Source organism: Camelus bactrianus, chromosome 35 (genome assembly GCF_048773025.1).
Source record: "Camelus bactrianus isolate YW-2024 breed Bactrian camel chromosome 35, ASM4877302v1, whole genome shotgun sequence".
Classification (NCBI taxonomy): Eukaryota; Metazoa; Chordata; class Mammalia; order Artiodactyla; family Camelidae; genus Camelus; species Camelus bactrianus.
Window position 1 is genome coordinate 13,731,192 of NC_133573.1, and position 20,935 is coordinate 13,752,126.

General features: G+C 39.1%; 1 protein-coding gene across 1 annotated transcript; it reads right to left on the reverse strand.

Annotated features, from left to right (window-relative positions):
* Positions 1-322: 322 nt before the first annotated feature.
* MTPAP (mitochondrial poly(A) polymerase) lies at positions 323-19,455 on the reverse strand. Its single transcript, XM_074357971.1, has 9 exons — positions 19,257-19,455; positions 13,447-13,619; positions 12,534-12,767; positions 11,338-11,562; positions 7,159-7,370; positions 4,728-4,954; positions 3,091-3,183; positions 2,937-3,010; positions 323-1,289 (listed from the first exon to the last, which is right to left on the reverse strand). The coding sequence occupies exons 1-9, from the start codon at positions 19,408-19,410 to the stop codon at positions 936-938; spliced, it is 1,746 nt and encodes a 581-aa protein (XP_074214072.1). The 5' UTR covers positions 19,411-19,455; the 3' UTR covers positions 323-935.
* Between the last annotated feature and the right edge of the window lie 1,480 nt (positions 19,456-20,935).

Sequence of the window (20,935 nt, forward strand, 5' to 3'; positions counted from 1 at the left end):
CAGAAGGAACAGCTAAAGAGAAGGAACATGCACTAAATGCCAGGCCCTGGACCCAGCACCTTCCACGGGCCTCACTCAGTCTTCCCCACAACCTGGTAAAGGAGGCACGACTGTCACCTCCATTCTGCAGATCAAACAACTGGGGCCCAAAGAAACTGAGTAATTTACTGTGAGGTCAGCCTGGCTCAGTGTTTTCCAACACTGCATTATTTGCTTCTTAACCTGAAAGTACAGGGAACATAATGGAAATTCTATTTCAATACGTTTCTGTTTCCTACAGGAGTTCTCAAAAGAGAAGGGAAGGAATATTGGCAATATCACATTAGTAGAAAAATGATTTTATTTTTGAAAATAGGAAAATTTAGTAAATATTTTTAAACACAATGTACCAGTATTTTTTATATATTTGGCTTAGAATACCTAGAATGTAGTCATTGAAGTGGCATTTATATCTTTTAAAAACATGAACATTTCTGGAAATCAGTACCAACCAGTTTTAATTTATATGTGACTAACAGTACTTTGAAGAATACTAAAATAAAGAGTACTATCAAATTTTGCAGCTTTATTATATTCACTGCCTACACATGTACATACCTAGAAGTCCTCTTAAATGATTTACACCCAGGGACTGATGTGGAGATCAACAATGGTTTGACTCTAAATCTGATTTTTCCCCTTTCGCTTAGCGTGGTCTGTCTAAAGCACATTCCGATCTTCCCCCGCGTTCCCGTGGCTAACACTGTGAGACACTGCCATGGGGCACCGGCCTGCACACATCGCGGGGCATCAGAGCAGTTTAAGGGGCCCAATGAGAAGATCGTGAAGAGACGTCAGATGACAGTGAGACCTGGGAGGGTCTCCCTCAGTTCTTCCAGGTGGTCCAGAGGTCCCCTTATGGGATAAAACCAGTTCTGAAGGCAGGGCAGCAGCCATTATGACTGAGGACTAGCTGCTCTTTTTCCATTGGTGTTGGTGGAATTTTCTGGACCGCTTTTTATGGATTCCAACAAGTTTTTAATTCTTTCACTTGCTGGCTTCTTCTTCTTGGCAAGAGACACACCATTTGCTACAGAAGGCAGCAGCAGGGCTGCCAGCCCCCAGGGCTGGTTACCTGACGGGGAAGGACGACCTTTATCTTCCTGATGTAAAATCCAGGCACTTTCTCTGGCCAGATCTACGAATTTTTGCAGCTGGCTTTGACTTACATTTTTGCTGATGTTGAGAGAAGTTTCAAAAGGATTCTGAATGTGCAGTGGAGAAGATTCTGGTTTGTTCTGTTCCTTTCCCTACAGAGCATTACAAAGAAGGAAAAAATGTAGAAATATTCGAAGGGCTCAGATATAAAAACAGTTTGGTTTAATAAAATGTCAAAAACACGTAAAATACCAGCATTAACTTTACAGAGTAGAGTTCCTTTCCCACGGGGACGGGTATGGATGCGTGTTGTGCATTAGTGTTATATATGTGTGTGTACTTCTGATATTTTTCCCCACTGTAGTTTTACGAGTATTCTTTAGAGAAAAATAAATTAGGTTTATGAGCCATGGAAGATGATGTCACTGCTCAGATGAGTGGTATCTGGACCAAGTCAACCAATAAAAGTATTTTTAACATAACGTAACTTTTACCTAACAGGATAGAGCCGGGAAGAGAAAAAAAAATATGAAAAAGAAAAATAACAAAAAATAAGATTAGATATACTTATTTTTAAAACTTGCTAAAAACACACCTATTACAGTGGGAATAGAAGCACACAAAATCAGAAGCCTTAAATTAAATATGGCAATTAATGTTTCACAAGTATGAAACGAGAAAGGAAAAGAAGGAACAAGGAATCATCCATTATTCATTTTAAAACACTAAAGATTTCCTATGTACACTCCTAAACAGCCAATTTAAATAAGGCTCTGCCAGGTAAGATACCTCACAGAAATAAAAGCAAAGCTAGGACTCCACTCCTATGAACGTCAGGGATCCATCAGCCTATATATACTCTTCTCCTCTTTCACATATATAACTGAAATACTACTAAACCAACAGTAAAGGGTCTCCAACGTGAGCAGCACCTTCACTCCCTCACTGCTCCAAGCGCCGCCCCGCAGGGGCCCTGCCTGTCCGTCACCTCCGAGCCCTAAGGGGCGAGGGTCCAAACAGGGTCAAGAACTTCCTTGGCCCCCTGCCCTTTTTCTTCTAGATTGTGTTCCAGAGCTCTGTCTCTCTACCCCTTCCCTTCCCCACACTTTTTCTTTTCTTTAACAAAATCTCCACGAGCAGGACAAGCGTTAGGGAAGAATGAAAAAAGGAGAATTGAAGAAACAGCAGAAAAGAATACCTGAGTATGTGTTTTATGAAGCCAATCTTATAAGGGCCGTCACCAAATATCCACCCGCTACACAGAATAAACCCAGAGAGCTAACTCAAGTACCCCTCCTTGTAAACAAATTGTGCCTAGGGGCTGCGTTGATACGTTTCCTTTTATGGAAAATGTCTATCATTCTAGCTACTCAGAAGAACCAAAGTCATAAATTCACTAGCCTAAGGGCTCAAATGGAGGGGAAGACCAAAGTTTACCTCTGGGGCGAGGTATTCCGTTTCTTCTACAGAAACCCAAATCCAGCTCAAAGAGAACTGTATGTAAAATTGTGCTTTCTAAAGAACTTTTCATAGCATATCCCACCTTTTGAAGGATACAGTATTAGTATAAGTGACAAACGCAGATGTCAAAAGAGCTGACGCCTGCTCTTCCAAACACCAGACGACTGATCTTGGCCAAGTTCCACAGCTCCACAGGCATCACCACCCATTTCCTCATCACCACCTACCACTGCAGAGCTGCCATGCATTTGCTAGAGTGCTTTTTCAAAAACTAAACTCATTAAATATTAGTACAGAAGACCATATGCCTAATAACCAAATATTAAAACAGTACTTACCTGCCGAATATTTATGGAATTCTTATTGAAAGCGAAATTTCCAAAATATTCAAAAAACTCTTTCAGAAGTAATTCTGTAAGAAAATAAAACAAGAAAAATAAGAAGAAAGTCTGTTTCAGTCCAAAAAGGAGCAAAGAAAAAGAAAGTACCTACCGAGCGTCTCTGTGTTTCCTGAAGGTTTAATTTTATTCAAGTCACGAACAAATGTACAGTTGTGGCCTTCTATTATACACTTATCTTCTGCATCTTAAATAAACAGAAATGAAAAGTATTTCACAATCTATTTCAAGGATATTTTCTACTTCAGAAATCCATAATCACATGTATCAAAGTTACAGACTAATGTGTTCTATTAGCGGGTATTTGTACACGCATAGACAGTAGGATAAAAACTCCATTAAAAAAGATTTGACACCAATTATACTATGGTGAAATTATTTACTTTAGAAAACCAGAATTGTCTATCAACACTCAGTGATTCCTGACCTATCTTTTGACATCATCAGTTTTTAGTTATAAATGAATACGTAGATAGCTTCCATCTTTCACCAACTTAAATCCTTGCATTATCCTTGATCAATAATATTTAATTTAGATCTCCATTTTCATTCTTACTACCCTTTAATACATTTACTTTCAACAATTCATCAATGACACACACAAACTGAATCTTCTAAGAGTTCTGAAAGGTGCCCACCACTCCACCTCCCTGAAAACTTCCAAACTGCCATTAACCTATCACACAGAGCTTTTATTAAAGCTCAATTTCAAGCTATACCAACACAGCATTCACAGGAAAGAAGAGATCACTTCCAATCTGAATAATAAGGAAAAGTGGCATAAAAAAGAGTTTAGAGAAAAAAAAGCACATTCCAGGAAGAGACACAAAGCATCAACAAAGGAGTTAAGAGGAAATGTTATGATCGTATTATTGGCTGAAATGTGGGAACATATGGAGAGGAATGGTGGGAGAAGCAGCTGCAAAAATGGGTTGTGGCTACAGGTGAAGATCTTAAACACCAAGCTAAGTAAACTGAGGTTTATATTATAGGGAATAAAATCACATTAACGTTATTTTAAACAGGGAGGATTCAGGGATGTACTTTAAAAGAATTAGGTGGCAGCAGTATGTAGGTAGATGGAGTGCATATACATTTTGAGTACATTCCTGAATTATCTTCCTTTTGGAATTTAGGACTGTCATACTTTGGTATCTCCTCCAGTAGTCTATCAAAATTTTAATTTACTTATAATATAAATTAAATAGTATACTAATTGTAAAATAATTCACGTAAGATTGCTTATAACCTTTAAACTAAAAAAAAATTTAGGATCTTAAAACATCATGAAACGGTTTTTAGCATCTCTAACAGAAATCAGGAAATAGCTTCAGACTTGGAAAGCCATCTCTGAAGCTGTGATCCAGTCAAAAGCTGTATCCGGAATGTTTTTTTCCCCAAGATTACTCTAAAAATGTTTTTTCCCAAGGTCACTCCAAGCTCGGTCAACTAAGGGAGAGGCTCCAACTGTCTCCCGACAGTTGTAAACAACGTTGCCAACTGACACAACCGGACGGAACTCTCAAAAAATTCTAAAGGCCTCAGCTTTGCAAACCATCTTCTCTCATGACCCCTGGTGGACACCGAGAAAATAAAAGGCACTGAAATTTTAGATTCATAAGGCTTTGAAAATACATGACCACCAACACACACACACACACACACACACGGCTTGGTTAACACATGGTATTTCTATCCATTCAACCATCAGACAGATGCTTCTAGTCTCACCTGCTAGGGTTTTTAGGTAGTCTAGTGTTGGGAGAATAGGGGGTGATCTCCTCTGGAGAAAAAAGATGACCATGATGGTAAGGGAGAAATTTGTAATCCAAGCACCAGGAATACTACTCGTTAAGGAATGTGCTCGAGCCCAGCACCGGACAGTGAACACCAAAGCTCTCACTCGAGAGTCCAGGGCACCATATATATAAAGGAGCTCAGAACTTCTCAAGGCAATCCTTCAAAAGAGAAAAATAACAAGAATTTTCAAACCCCCAAATTATGATCCCAGAATAGAATGAAACACATACCTGGGAACATTTCTAAATATCTTACCATATCTGAACATATTCAGAACAGCATGAGCAGATAATCGAAAGCACTATGTATTTGCAACATAAAATTTAATGTGAAGGGTTATATACCAAGTACATTCATTACCAATAAAACAATCTCTTAAATGCTGACAATCATGATGCAGTTCTAAAGCTCAGAATCAAAGTTCCTAAACATGCCTTAATAAGAGAAAGACACTGCATGAGTGTCCTTCAGTAACCGCCAATAAAGACACAGACGCGTTCGTAAATGAGGCTTCACATCTCAGTTTCACACCAGGTTATCCAGTTCTTTCTTTTTTTTTAAGTTGTCATTAATTCATGTATTTGTTTGTTGCACCCAAACAAGTAACTTTTGTTATTTGCTTTCCACTGTTTTTAGACAGCATTTAAGAATCCCTGTAGTAAGATGTCCAGGGATGACTCTATAAATTTAGATCAAAGACACAGAATGAACACAGTCAGCACCAGAATCTATCTGGGCTGTAGGCATCCGGGCCAACAACTCTGCAGAGTAACCGAAACTGAGCTTCAAGTCTGTCTCCGATCTTCCTGTCAGATGTAGCGGGAAAGCAAATGGAGTCACCTGCAGGATTTACGTTAGCCCAGGGAGCAAATACGACAACGCCTCTGGGGTAAGCATTTCCTGACAACTGAATTTCAAAAACAAATCTGACTTCGTTTTGGACTGTAAGTGCGGTGACCTTATACTTTATTATCCAAATCAGGACACTTTCGAATGGGAAAGAGGGGTTATCTAGTTCCCTGGTAAGGAAAACATTTTACTTATTTTATCAAGTATAAATGTCTTAAAATTCACCCCAAATTACTTAATATTTATAAAAACCCAACCCATGAAGATAAAATGCCTATTAAGAAATCAAACCTATTTTCAGCAAGTTTCCTGGTCATAACGTTACAATGCAAAGAATTAAATGAAATACTTTAAAGTTAAGCTTTACAGTTCAAAACATGTCTTGTAATTTCTCAGAGAACTGAGAGGGCACAATATCATTTAACATCAACTCCCACTTGCCTACACAGTCCCACATGGATGGCACTTGCTTCCTGAGTTTAAAGAGGAACAAACAGCAAATTAGAAATTCAAGGTGATTAAGCTTGATTAAGCTAAATTAAGCTGAAAAATAAATATCAAATAGTGTGAGGTATCTGACATAAAGAAATAAATCTAAAAATAAAAACCTGAAGCATATTAAAACGATTTTTTTTAAATTTTACCAGCAAGACAATGAAAATAGCACAGTAACAAAGAGAAATGTCATTTTATTCTATTTACATACTATAAAGAAAATATTACAATGATAGAAAGTATAGTATATATTCTTACTAATTTTTACTCCAGGGCTACTTGAGAGAAATTCAGAAGTACTTAAGCCCTGATTTGTTAGTGAGCCTGAGTTGAATCAAAACTGCTCTAGATTGGATTTTCTGAATGTATTATTAGTTATGATTATTTATCTAACAGGTTGGGGAGTGAAACCAAATGCACGCGTGAGAATACCAGAGAGTTCAGAAAGAAACCCCTCCCCTGAGGCGTGCTCCCTACTGAGAACCAAGGAAAAGGAAACAGAGTATGAAAGAACTTATTCTCATCCCATTGTTTTAAAAAGCAAACAGGTTGATAATACAGTAAAAATATGGTAAATAAAAACCACTGTCTGACTTTGCAAATACGAATTTGTTTGGACACAAAATTGACTACATATCTGGAAGCAATTCAGAGGTCAAACTCAAGTTGCTACTTGATTTTCTAAGTACACTTAGAAGACTGTAATATATACTTAAGTACTTTCGGTTGTTATCAGACTACATAAGTGAAAACAATGAAATATAGTTCCTCTCAGATGCTAGGTATGTTAGCATTTTAACACAGTGGCTTAACATTAGGAACACCAAAAAAAAAACCCAAAACCCAACAGATACATGTAAGAGAAAGTATTTTCTACTTTTCAGTTCAAGTGCTTCAAATTTTTAAAAATTATTATTAAAGCATATCAAAGAGTCAAAAGCCACTGTTTCTGTACAAGAAACATTATGTTCACGACTTACAATAGTCACACTTAAGATAACAAACAAAGAGATCATACCTATTATTAGTCGTCAAGTCACACTGAAATCCAGAGGCCTGGTGTGAGAACCTGACGAGCGGACAGCGAGCATTTAGTATTTTTTGTACTCCCACACAGCCAGGGCCAAAGTGGTCGAGGCATTCTCCTATCACAGACAGGATCTTCTGAGATGCAATTCTTTCTGAAGGAACGTTTTTCACTTGAAATTCCATCAGAAAATTTCCTGAGGCCTGAATAATAAAAACACTTGTAAACAGGAACTTTTTATAAAAAGGAATTTCTTAAATAACTTTTCTAAAAGGATGCTCTAAGTCATTTCTGGCCAAACACACATACAAAAAACCCAAACAAACAAAAAATCAATAACCACACACACAGACACACACACACACACACACAGAAGTCTTCATGAAATTGCAGCCAAAAGCGGACCTAAAAAATCTACAGTTTAAAAAAGAAAAAAAAAATCTTCAGTTGTCTTTTGCTTCTCCAGAGTATAAAGTACTAAGCTGAAAAATTACTGGCTTTTTATAATTAATTTATACACCACAGTGTATTACTTATAAAGTAATACTATACATAGAACCATAGAGTATAAATTCAGTCAATACACATGCTCTTTCCAAGCTAGCCTTCACATTTTAATAGATCCTATAAACCCACAGCAGTTACGTAGGAAATACATGTACAAGAACAGATCAACAGAAAAAAACAGTATAAACAGACGTAAGTATATATAGAATTTAATATTTAATAAAATGAACTCTGCAAATTACTGGGGGAAAACTGCTATTCAACAAATAAGTGGCCATTAAAAAAATAAACTAGACTAATCTTTAAATAAAAGTAAATTCAACATGGATCAAAGACTTAAATATAAAAGGTTTTATCGATAAAGCACTGGAAGATAATGGGTGAATGCGGTCATCTTAGACAGGGGTCCCTAAGTGTGACACAAAATTCCAGAATACCCAAGAAGAAATATGAAGGAATAAAAAAACCATCTTATGGTCAAGCATATATTCACTACTAGATAAAAGACAAAGGAAGACAATAATATATAGGTCATATAAAGGGCTAATTCCCCTAATTTATGAAGGGTTTGTACAAATAGAAAGGAGGAAAACCCACCCAATCCTAAAAATGACCAGAAACACTTGAATAAGAAATTAACAGAAGAAATAAACGTGAGTAAGAAACACAGTAGCAGATGTTTTCTAGAAACTAAGAAGAAATTAAAATGGCAATGAGATTTCTCATTTATCAGTCTGGCAAAGACAAAAAGGGTGACAGGACCTGCACTGGTGGGTGTGGGAAAACATACACCTGTCAGGGGGAGTGTCAACACTGACATGCTTTTGGGACAATTTCAATACTGAAATATCGGGACTTTAAATATGTAATGTTCGGACTAGCTGTTAAAATTCTAGAGCTCTATCTAGCTTAATAAAGCCCCCTACCCTCAACCACCCCTCTTTGAGAACTCATTCTGACTGAAAGGACTGAGGCCCCAACAATGTTTATGATGGAAGCCACCCCTCCCCGCAGCCACGTGGACCAGCATGGGCAGCTGACGTAAGTGCTGTCAGAGGGCACACTGCCCATTCACCCAGAGATCGCCACCAAGGACTGCAGCCCAGGCAATCATGTGGCTGAAATGTAACTCAGAAGCTCTGGGGAGGCACATTCTATACCACAAGGATGAAGATGTAAAGAAAACAACGAGGATGGGGAGAGGGGAGTGAAGGGGGGAGAGAAAGATATTAAAGCAAGTATGAGGAGAGAAACAGAACACGTCATGGACTCTTGATAGTTTATACTTCCTAGTCCCAGTGCTTTCCTAAGACTGACCCACACTCCTGACTGAGGGTTCTAAGATCCTTCCTCTACTTTTTTTGTTTAAGCAACTTTGGGTTGGTTTCTGCTATGTACAACCAAAGAATATTACCTAATACAGCTGGCAAAAAGGGGTGAAAAGATACCACCCTCTAACTGTCTAACAAATTAAGGACTGGGTAACTAAATTACAGTCCATTCATTCAATGGAATATTCTGCAGCCACTGAAAAGGATGCAGCAGATTGAATTACTAAGAAACTATTAACTGGGAAAAAAAAATTCACCTTAAACTATGTATAGATTAAGTTATAATCTCTTCCTAACTGCCCTCAAGTCAGGCCAAAGAATGAAGCAAGCCCAGAGGATTACAAACCTGAGTGGAGTGCCAAGAGACACACAAAGTACCACGAGGCAGGAGGAAGGAGAGGCTCACGACTGTGTAAAGTAATCAGACAGGGGGCTTTATGAACGATGAATTTAAAAGTGCTTCTGTTTTTCATCATATTTCATTTTTAAAATGTTTCTATTAGCAAAGCTATTATAATTTTAAACAAGTACTATTTCAAAGTACACATTCATAACAACACTGCATAAATTAAACCTATATGCAAAATAATGTCAAATTGTTGAGTGAGACTGGAGCACTATCTTTTAAAATATCTTTCTCTAAATACCTTTATATTTCAGAAATCTAACATCCAACTAAGTTTCCAACTCCTCCCTCTGATTCCAACAGAAAAAACTGTATTTCTTACTTATGTAATAATAGAACAATTAATAATATTGCTGCTGGTGGTGGTCAACATTTGAACACTTATTAAGGGCTAAGCACTGTCTATCAATCTTCTCAAACTACATGACTTGGTGCTACAGCACTAACTTAATTTTATAGCTGGGAAAATAGAGGAACAGAGAAGGTAAGTAACTCACCTAGGGCCACACAGCTAGTAAGCAGAATTACTATTCTGCCATTTGGCTCCTAAACCCAAGCTTTCACTGTTATGACATATTATCATGAGTCTTAATTATTCAGTAAGGTCTTTTATTTAAAATAAAGAGAGCCCAATACAATTTAAGTGTACCTGCCAGGAATTTAGTAAATTTCAAGTACACGTTAGTCTCAGTAAGAGTGATCTGTTCCACTCTGATGTGTTTCGTATTCCTTGGCCAGTTTCAACTCAGTAATTATGTATTGAGACAGGCACTCTGTGCATTAAGAAAATGAACACACGTGGTTCCTGCCCTGTTCACGTTTATGATGCAGTGAGAGACACACATCAACCACCAGCTGAACATGCACAGAAGGGATGTGGGACAGACAGAAATATGAGCAGGTACTACAAAAAAAAAAAGTGGTTAATTCTGACTGGAGCAGATGAAAATCAAGCATGGTTTCAAGAAGGTAGAGTCAGAACTAGGCCCTGAAAGCTGCTCAGGAATGACAGTCAGCAATGGAGAGGAGCTCACTGAAGAGACAGAATACTCTTTGGTCGTTATTCATGTTCTAAAAGCGCCTTATAATTAGCTAATAAATGGTGTGACTGGAAAACTGGCATGTGAAGATACAGAACGAGAAATGATTATTAAAATGAATTATGAGAGATCACTTCAATTCTACGTTAAAAAGGAAAATCACTGTCAGTTTGTGGATGATCCAGTCTGGGTTTTAAGGTAACTACAGCAGAGACTGAAGGCTGGAATACCAAGGCACGACACGAGGAGTGACAAGCGGAAAGCTGGATGCGGTTACACTCACCTAAGTGGGAACTTATAAGGGACTGTGCGACCACAGCTTTGAGGATATAAATGAAGAGGCAGACCCAAAAGAGAGCTTAGATATCTTTGCCTAGATGACAGCAAACATCAGAAAAGCTAAGATGCCACTAAAACATGGGAAACATATAAGAACTTTTACAAAAATTTATAATTGGACATCTACACAGAGACGATTGCTAGTTTGAAATATACAAGACAGGGTCATAAAAACCTAACATTTTACAAAAACATAGATGTCTTTTCCAGTCAAAGTTGTAATTCAATTAAAGCATCCCTTATATTGTTTGGGATGATGGCAGAGAGACTGATTAACTTTACTCTGTCAGGCATGCATGTTACTAAGAACATAAATGGAATATATAATTTCTAAGCTGTAAGAGGAAAGAAGGGAGAGGTAGAAAGTGCAGAATAAAGAAAATCAATCCAACAGGAAGAGGGAGGAAAGGGAGTGAAAAGCAAAGAAAAAAATAGGAAATAAAAATAAGAATAAATAATAAATAAAAAAGACTCACAGATTGGAGTCTAAAGATTTCCTTTTTTCCCCCTAATATCTTAACTGTGTGATCTAAAGAAATATAATTACCTTGTGAGCACTAAATTTTCCAATGTCATCTAGATCCAAAAACATGTCCAAATCACATCCTAATTTCCCAAAACTGTTCACTGAGGAGCCAAAGGGTCTGATGGCGCAGTCAGGGAAGTACGCGGCAGCTACGTCTTCGATGAGGGAACAGGTGAGGTGGCGAAGCCTGGTGTTCTCCTCCGTCAGCTGAAGCTCCTTTGTCAGAGTGTTCAGCTGATCATCTACCTAGCTGGCCAACACAAAACCCATGAAATACAGAAAATGTTCAGTTCATACAAAATAACTGTCATTTTACTTGGCTTAGGAGACCTACCTTAAAAATATGCAGTCTTTTCAAAGGTAGCCTTAAAAGCAGATTGCACAAATGCCCTTGCAAAAGCACTGAGGAATGAGGACAACAGCTGGCTAGAATTACTACTCCTTTTCTTAAGCCATGAGTATAAAGTTTTGTTTTCAGACAAAGAAAAGAGTAAAATGCTCCAGAAGAGGACATCAAAACAATCACAAAGCTAGACACTTAAGAAAAGTTGTGGGGAGAAAAGAACCAATGTTAAAGGTAAGAAACACAGGAAATAAGCAAGGCTGCAAGGAACGAAGGCCCAAGATCCCTCAGCTCCTTAGAATAACAATCTCGTATGTCCACTAGAAGACTGGGCTTGAAATGACCACATTGTGAAGATACACACTGACGTTGAATATTTAAAATAAAAACCACAGTCTCAGACGCCCACATTTGAAAATAATATTGAAAATAACTGAACTAAGCATTTAACTTAAGAAAAATAAATTACAGAAAGGAAAGGAAATACAAAAGGTTAGAAGTAAAGTTTTAAAAATTAGAAAATCAAACCAAAAAATAGTATTTTGATAAATAAAACCAAAAGCAGATTCTCTGAAAGGACTAGTTAAACCTTTAACAGGTCTGAGTAAAAAAACCAAAACTAACATAAACACTACTCAGCAGAAAAAAGAGATAAAACCAGAAATAAGATACTTCAAAATTTATACAAGAATGGTATGTACAATAGTACATCATTGTGTTGACAAGAAAAAGAAAACCAGGATAATCTAAAGGCCCAAAACTTTTACTCTTCACTCAGTATATTCTGTAGTTTGAATATTTAATAATAGTCAACTTATACAAAACAAGTCAAACACACACATATAAAGCTGGGGAAGTATACCTATAAACTTACATTTTCTGCACAACAAAGTAAATCAAAAAGCTTCCTGCTTGCAGGAGAAGACTGATTACTGCACTGAACACTCGGCTGGCCCGAAGTCTGGTTTGATGGATTCTTCAACTTTAAACTGAAGTAACGCGATCTGAACGGAATCGCAGCCTCTGCGCCCAGGCTCGGCGTGCGAGTCACACTCTGTAGGGAAGCTACACTTTCCTTTTGATGAAACTCTACAACGGCGTAAAGACCCTAGACCAAAAATGTAAGAAAAACAGAGCACACTTCAAAATGCTATTTTTAACAGAGTATTTTAGTTCATATTGCAAAGCAATTTTCATAACATGGAAAATTTTTTTTAATTTTTAAAATTTACAATGATACGCTTCTAACACAAACAACGGTTTTAATCATTATAAGCAGATGAAGAAAAGAAACATTATAAAGTGGTATGAGTTAAAAGAAGCTGAAAAGAATGCTGAAGTAGAAAATTAAAACACACAACAGAGATCTCCCACTGGTCTCTATTCCTAAGATAATGGAACTATTTAAAATATTCAAATAATGGAATGATTCAGTTATAAATTGCTTAGAATTCTGTAATACTCCTGTAAGGATTTCTATTCTCATACCAAAAAAAAAAAAAAAAAAAACTCATTAAAGAAATGGGGAAGGATATAGCTCAAGTGGTAGAGCACATGCTTAGCTTACTTACAGAAGGTACTGGGTTCAATCCCCAGTACCTCCTCTAAAAGTAAACAATTAAACCTAATTACCTCCACCCAAAAAAACAAACAAAAAAAGAAATTCAGATAAAGAAAGATGTAGGATATTAGAATCTAACTGTACCACATTGCAGAGGCAACATAGCAAAAAAATCACTTAAAAAGAAAGCATGAATGTTAAGGCAGATTGTTTTTCAAATACTTACAAAGCTTTCATAGAAGAAATGGTTATTAATAGGTCCATGCTGGGATAAATACTTGAGAAACCTCTTCTCACTGATTTTGCTCGGGCAGTGAATGAGCACAGTCCGCTGGGCCTGCTCTCGCCTTTCACTCTGCACCTCACAGAATCTTTTTTTGGGAGTCCTGTCTTCAGAGCCTATGAACGAGACAAAAATATTCCCAACACACATAAACACATAAAATTTAAAGTATATCTTATAAGATAAACAATTTATATTTTCTATCTGAGTAAAACCAACTTTATCCTAATCTCATCTCCTCTCCCTATATGAGGGTGAACCTATGCTGCTTCCAGTGCTCATTTTTCCATTCTCTTAGGACTACAGTTAAACTCTCCACTCTATTTTGCTTTCCTATATTCAATGTATAGCGCTACTAAGGGAGATTTCCACAAAGTTTTAAAAGCAAAACCAGAAAAGTAAACTCACTCACGTAACCAACCCTTCCACAAAATACAACTTACACAGACTTCGTATGTGTCTAACATTCCAAAGCCTAAAAGAAATTATTACAAGCCTGAGTGTTATGAGACAATGAGCTTAGAAGTTTAATGTGTTAAAGTAAGTTGTTATAGTTTTTCTTCCTAAAGAGTCTTGATCTGGCTCAGTCAACCAGTTACCAATGATCATGCACTCTGTATCACAAGGAATCAAAGAGCTCATGATCCTTTCTACTAAAGAAATATAGGTCTATTTTTTTTCCATTAAAAACCACTCCAGGGGTTTGAGGTTTTGCAAATCACAGGAAATGAAGATAAGAGCCGTGATAGGCAAGGATTAAATATTAACAATCAACTGATCACAAAGGTAAGATCAACAAGTGAACTAAATGTAAGGAAAAAGAAAATAATTCAAGCTCTAATTCCAAAGAGATCAAATGGAATAAAAATGTAACTGATGCAGAGAAATAAGCAAAGGCTTTTAGCCTCATCTTCTTTCAAAAGGTTACAAAACTGATGGATAAAGGAAATACTGCACTTACACTGAAACTTCACTTCAGCAAGTGCCAAGACATCGTCATGGACAAGACAGAGCAACATAGACTGATGACAATGAGAACCAGCGGGACCCTAAACTCTGCTCATCAGTGTCGCCCCAGAGGCCAGCCTCCCCGGAGGACTCTGGACCCACACCTACTCCACATTTCTAACAACTGTTCAAACATACTGAGTATCTTTCCTACATTCACAGTGTAGATGTTAAAAATACATCTCTTACATAAAATACAAACTTGTGGTTGCCAAGGGGGAGGGGGAGGGACAGACTGGGAGTTCGAGATTTGTAGATACTGACAGGTATATACAGAATAGATAAACAAGTTTATACTGTACAGCACAGGGAAATATAGTCAAGATCTTGTAGTAGCTCACGGTGAAGAAGAAAATGAAAACGAATATATGTATATTCAGGTATGGCTGAAAAACTGTGCTGTACACCAACAACAGACACAACACTGTAAACTGACTATAATTCAGTAAAAAATGTGCAGCCTCATCTTTATTCCAGATGCCAGTTCTTCAATATCAATCTCTCATTTCAGGCCTGGAACACAGCAGTCTGATTCCTAAACTGGTCTCACTGACTCTTGTCTGTCTCAGGCTGTTCTCTACACTGCCGCCAAAGTGATCTTTATAAAATAATCTTTTTTTAACTGTCTTATTCTTTGACTTGCCTGCTTCAAACTCGTCAACAGCTTCCCTACCGCATCCGCGATCAAGTCTAAACCCCACAAGTGGGTATCAAGTTACCGTCCCCTCTCTCCTCTCGAAGTCAACTTGCACCACTTCCTCCGTCTGCAATGTTCGCTCACGGTCCTCTCCACACACAAGACCTGCACACATACTAGGAACGCTCACGTCTTCTGTCTGGCTGGAATGCCCACCTTCTCATTTTCTGCCTGGCAAAATCCCATTCACCCTCGCAGTCTGGCTCAGGTCTGTGAAGACTTCTGACCCTCCACGGCAGAATCGTTTCCACCTCTGCGTTACCTCACTCCAACATCCATGAAAGAGCGTAACTCATGGTGTTGCAGTTACTGAACAAGATGCGGGGACACCTGCCTCCCACACTGAGGACAGGGACCACTCTTGCTCACTTTCTTCTCAGTCTACTGACAGCCCTTCCAACTGCTCCCTAGCCCCTTCTTTTTTTTTTAATGGTATAGGCTTTGCCTGGACCACTTCACCCACTTTTCCAATCACCATTACTACCTCTAACTTCCTGTCTCTGATATTTACTGAGTAGACTGATGTCCAGCTGCTTACTGTAAAAGTAAAGTCAAAATAAAATTTTACAGAGCAAAAGTATACATCCTCCCCTAGGCCTCTCCCTCTAATACCCAAGCATTAGGTTTGATACTTATCTTTTTTACCTCCAGACATTTTAAAGGCATATGTAAACAAATACATTTGTATCTCTCCAGAGATAAACCTTTTTCACACAACTGAAATTACTGAAAATGTACTATACACATTCTATTCTGTTCTAATACACTTTCAAATATTTAATACATTGTGGATATCTTTTCATGTCAGCAGATATCCATTTACCTCATTTTTTAAATAATTGCATAAGTATTCTTGGATATTTATGGTAATTCAGTCAATCCTCTACTGATAAATATTTAGGTGATTTACCTTGTTTCACTATTACAAACAATACTGCAACGTTAGCTGTATACAGCGCCTTTGCACCTCCATGCAGGTCTATCCCTGCAGCTGGATTACTGGGCAAGAGCAGAGACTGAATCTGAGATGGAGACGGAGAAGTTTGATAAAAGGTGGAGCATGTGCTTGAGAAGATGAGAGGGGGAATGTCTGAAGTACTGACAGCCCTGGCCTTGAACAACAGTAGGTATGAATGACGGAGACATGAAGGAGTGGACAGCTCAGGGAGCATAAGTTTAGTATCTTACAGAAGGCTTGTCAAACCTACAAATGACACAAAGTTGGGAGGAAAAACAAATATGTGCTAATATTTTATGACAGTCAAATTTGCAGTGGTCTTGATCCATAACCTAGTGAGCATAAACACAAAAAAATAAGACTAGATTAAAAACAACTTAAAGACACATGCACATAATGGGGGGAAAATTCAGTTAGCAGTAGATGTATAAGAGGCCCAGAAGTTTGATTTGATGAAAGTCCGGGGAATGCCTTAACATCGGGGGTGAGGACAAGGAGCAAATACAGATAATCCAAGTTCAAGGGGTAACAGCACTTCTTTCCTGTTCACTGGTCAGGCCACACACAGAGCATATGCTCTGCTCTGGACATAATGGATATGAAGGATACTGATGAACCAGGGAGGATCCAGAGGAGAGCAATGAAAGGTCTAGAAACTCTTGACAGAGACTTACTGCGGATGAAGTGGGGATTTACAAACTGGAAAAAACTAACGAGAACCTGAGAGCTGCCCTTCCACTGTGCAGCACTTCCCAGTTTTTACAAAAACATTCTCTTCTGAATCTCACCACGACCATTTGAGGTAGACAGCGCAGGTATTCTCCCTGGTGAAAAACTGCACAAAGACAACCATCTAACAAGCCAGGCAGCTCCTGCAGAGTTTGCTGTTGCTGGGGTGCTGGCACCCGTCCCCCTTGTTCTGATGAAAGCACAGCCCTGCTTGTAGAACACCAGGCTGTGTGTTTGTGGGGCTGTCAGGTTATCCTACCCATCACCCCACCTGAGAGGCCAAGACTATCAGACCATTTAAAATAGCTCCTCTTGGTTCAAAAAGTGGGGGTGTGACGATCAAAAGCTCTTTCTTAGAATTTTTCAAATTCAGGCAAAAGATTATTTTATTCGTCCCTTTGGAAAAAGCTGCAAGCTGTGAAAGTGGAGCTGCTGGTGGCCGTCGCCGCCCCCTACCCCGGCAACACCCCTGCTAGGCCAATCTGAGATGAGGAGGCCGTCAAACAATAGCTGAGGAAACACCACCTCACTCTGACCCCATCCACCCAGTGACCTGAAAGCAGCCGCGTCTCTTTCTGGGGTTTGGTTACAAGGTTCCTGTACCCTCCCTTTTCTACCTACGCTAATTCGAGTTAGTTTCTCTCACCTGCACCCAATGAATCCTGAACAATACACTACATATTTTTGTTCTTAAATCAGGGTTCTTCCCACTACTCACATGAACACTATGTCAAAACTAAGACCAAAAAGGAAATGGGAAATGAATAGATTTAGCTCATTATAGGTATCTGTCAGCCATCAAAGCCTGACCAAAAAATGGAACTGGCTGATTTATCAAACGCTGTGTTCCCTGTTACTGGAAAATGTTACTAGCAATGTTTTGGCAGTGAGTTTTCACCTGAGGGAAAAACTCAATTAGATATTTCTCAGTTTCCCTAATTACAACATTATATGCTTCTAAGTGAGTTACAAAGGTGTAATTACCTTGTTCTCTTTTTAAAAATGGAAAAGAAATTCAAATGAGGATTGTTACCTGTTATCCGCACAGGAGTCCCTGAATATTTAGCTACATTATATTATATTAGTGATACAAAATGAAACACATTTCCTGGGAAAACTGCCTAGCTCTATTACATAGTAGTTCGACCTTGGAGTCAAAAGGTTTTATTCTTACCTTTGCTACTCAATAGCTGAGTAAGTCTGAACTAGCCACCTGGCCTAGTCTGTTTCTGCATCTATAAAAGGAGTAACAGTAATTCCTTCCAAACCTAGTTCACAGTTTTATTTCTCAAGGAACATATGAAAAAACTCTCCAATTTAAACCCCTATACACATGTTAAACTATAACGACTTCTGTGGCAGAAGCCTTACTCAAATTTTCAGTCACTAAAGAATTTTTAACAGAAGCAGCTTCCACTGAATACAATCCAATCAGTATTTTCATGAGCTGTCATACTACATAATATTTCTCACTCTCAACATGAGTCTTTCACAGTCTCATAAGAACAGCAATCCTACCATTTATTTCAGGGGGAAATATAGTACTTGTTTAGACTACTTTAGAACTGTTCCCAGAAATAATTTCACATCTTAAAACTACAGCTCTAAGAAATGGTAAAAACCAACACATTCTGTTTAACAGCAGGACTGAGGGTCGGAATTAACTCAGCTGTGCGACGCTGCACGAGTCACTTAGCTCTCTGAGCCTCTTTCTACACCTGTAAAATAGAGGCAGCGATACATTCCTTCCCAGATTGTTGTAAGCGCTGTAAATAACGTCTACACAGCTCGTGGGCCACAACGGGGGTTCACCAATAGTGGCCTTCTCAACACACCAGCATATACATTTAGAACACCTGCGGGACGACAGCCTGTTCCAGCGGACGCAGACCTGTCATCAAGCTGATCTGGCTCAACATGGCCAGAAGAATAAATTAAACGGCAGTAAACTTCACAGGCAGAGCCCTGCATTTGAGGGTCAGGAACCCTGGTTATTCATCAAGGCTTCACTATGCTCGGCCTCCACCAGCACCTTGTGAGCGATGAGCAGCTGACTGAGGTCCGTGGCATCACCACTGTGACTGGCAACAACATTTCGTCAAACTGAAATAGCAAGCTCGGCTCCTGGCCTGCACTTCCCTTAGGTCTGAACAATTTCATTCCCGGGCACGGGAGTCCCCGAAGGAAGAAACGTCGCACACCCCGCCACCACCGCGAGCAACGGCGACGGCCTGGGGAGGTCAGACGAGGACGGGGCACAGGGTCCGCGGCCGCTTCCGAGGCCGAGCACTCGCCGCATCCCGGTCTCCTGCCGCTTCCCTCGCCCGCCGTGGGTCGCGGCTGCAGACACCGCGCCATTACCTGTCTCGGCGCTCCCCGCGGGCTGCTCTTCCCTCCTGAGGTCCGCGGCCACCGTTCCTGGGTAACTGAGAAGTCTGCGGACAGGACGCTGGACTGGACTTCTCTGCACACAAAGGGGCAAACGGGTCAAGAGCCCCACGCCGCGGGCCGCCATTGTCGAAGCCGCAGGACCAGAGACGAAAGGGCGCCGGGCTTCCGCGCAGGCGTGCTGCGGCGAAGACGACGGGAAACCTCGAGGGTCAAACTAGGCGAACGCGCTCCGCTTAGAAAAGAAATTGAACTGGGGCTTGAATGAGGATGCGCGAGCTTTCAGACAGGTCTTATTTCTGCTTCTCTCACGGTTCTCCGAAAGAAGATCCCCCAAGAGAACGCGCACGCCTCCGACTCTTGCAAATAGAGTCGTGAAAATAGAACCAGAGAGCAAGGGCGTGAGGAAGGAGCACTGACTTGGGAATCTATGCTTATAGTAAACAACACTTTTTTTTACCACTGTTCTAACTGCTTTACATGTGTTGATTCTTTTAATCCTTACAACAGCCCTGTGAAATAGGAATTCTTATTATCGCCATTTATTTATGGGGAGGCTAAGGCATAGAGACGTTAAGTAACATTCTTAAAGTTGCACAGCCAGGCAGGGGTACGGATGGAAGTTAAAGCTAGGTTTACTGGTACAGGCTTTTTTTTTTTTCTTTCTTTCTTTCTTTCTTTGTAACAATTTTATTGAGATTTAATTCATATACTATATAATTCACCCCTTTAGATGTACCATTCAATGGTTTTTAGTATACTCACAAAGATGTGCAATAATCATTATCATTTTTAGAACATTGTAATCACCTCCAAAAGAAACCTTGTGCCACTAGCTATCACCCCTAATCACCACACTCCCCCTAGCCCTAAATAGCCACGTATTTGTTATCTATGGAACTGATGTTCATGAAAAGAGTGGTTTTAATGGATGATAAAGATGACAACCTGATTGGAATGGGTTCAAGTGCAAACAAGAGGAGAGAAATTAAAACAAGAGAGTATAGAAGATTATTTTAGCGATTACTATACAGGTGAATAGAGAAATGGGGCATGGAGAAATAGCACATTTATATGTTGATCAAAATAATCCAGTAGAGATACAAAATAGATATTATGAGGGAGAGAAGGGAAATTGCTGAGCAATGTCTTCGAGTAGTTCTTAAGAGAGGGTGGATGGCATCTAGTTCCCGAGCGGAGGGACTAGATTTAGGAATATGGACTACATGGAGCTGATGTAGGTGGGCAGTAGGTGTGTTCAATGAATGACTGACAGTTGGTCATAATGGTAAAGTACTTGCCCCAGGAAATTCCACCTGTTGGCCTGGTATCATGGGGTTTTCCCTGATCTTCTTTGTGAACCGAGGTCATTTTGTAGGTTATAACATTAAAATGTGGGTCCAAATGCTCACTTGTTATCACTTCCTTAAGACTGGCTCAACCATTCTTTTACCTGAAAGCATTTTTAATGTAATGTATCGGGAAACCTACTCAAATTCATGTATGTTTCAAAAGCACATTCATGACTTTTATCCAACATTTTCACTTCTAGGAATTTACCTTATAGATTGATTTGCACAAGTGTGCAAGTTTATATGTACAAGGTGCATTAATTGAAATAGCAGAGAAATGGAAGTAAGTTCAACATCAAT

Coding starts and splice junctions, on each gene's coding strand:
- MTPAP (XM_074357971.1), bottom strand. CDS start 19,410: ATGGCGGCCCGCGGCGTGGGGCTCTTGACCCGTTTGCCCCTTTGTGTG. Junction 12,768..13,446: donor ATTTCTTCTATGAAAGCTTT/GTAAGTATTTGA, acceptor TTTTTGGTCTAG/GGTCTTTACGCCGTTGTAGA. Junction 3,184..4,727: donor CTACCTAAAAACCCTAGCAG/GTGAGACTAGAA, acceptor TGTTTATTTAAG/ATGCAGAAGATAAGTGTATA.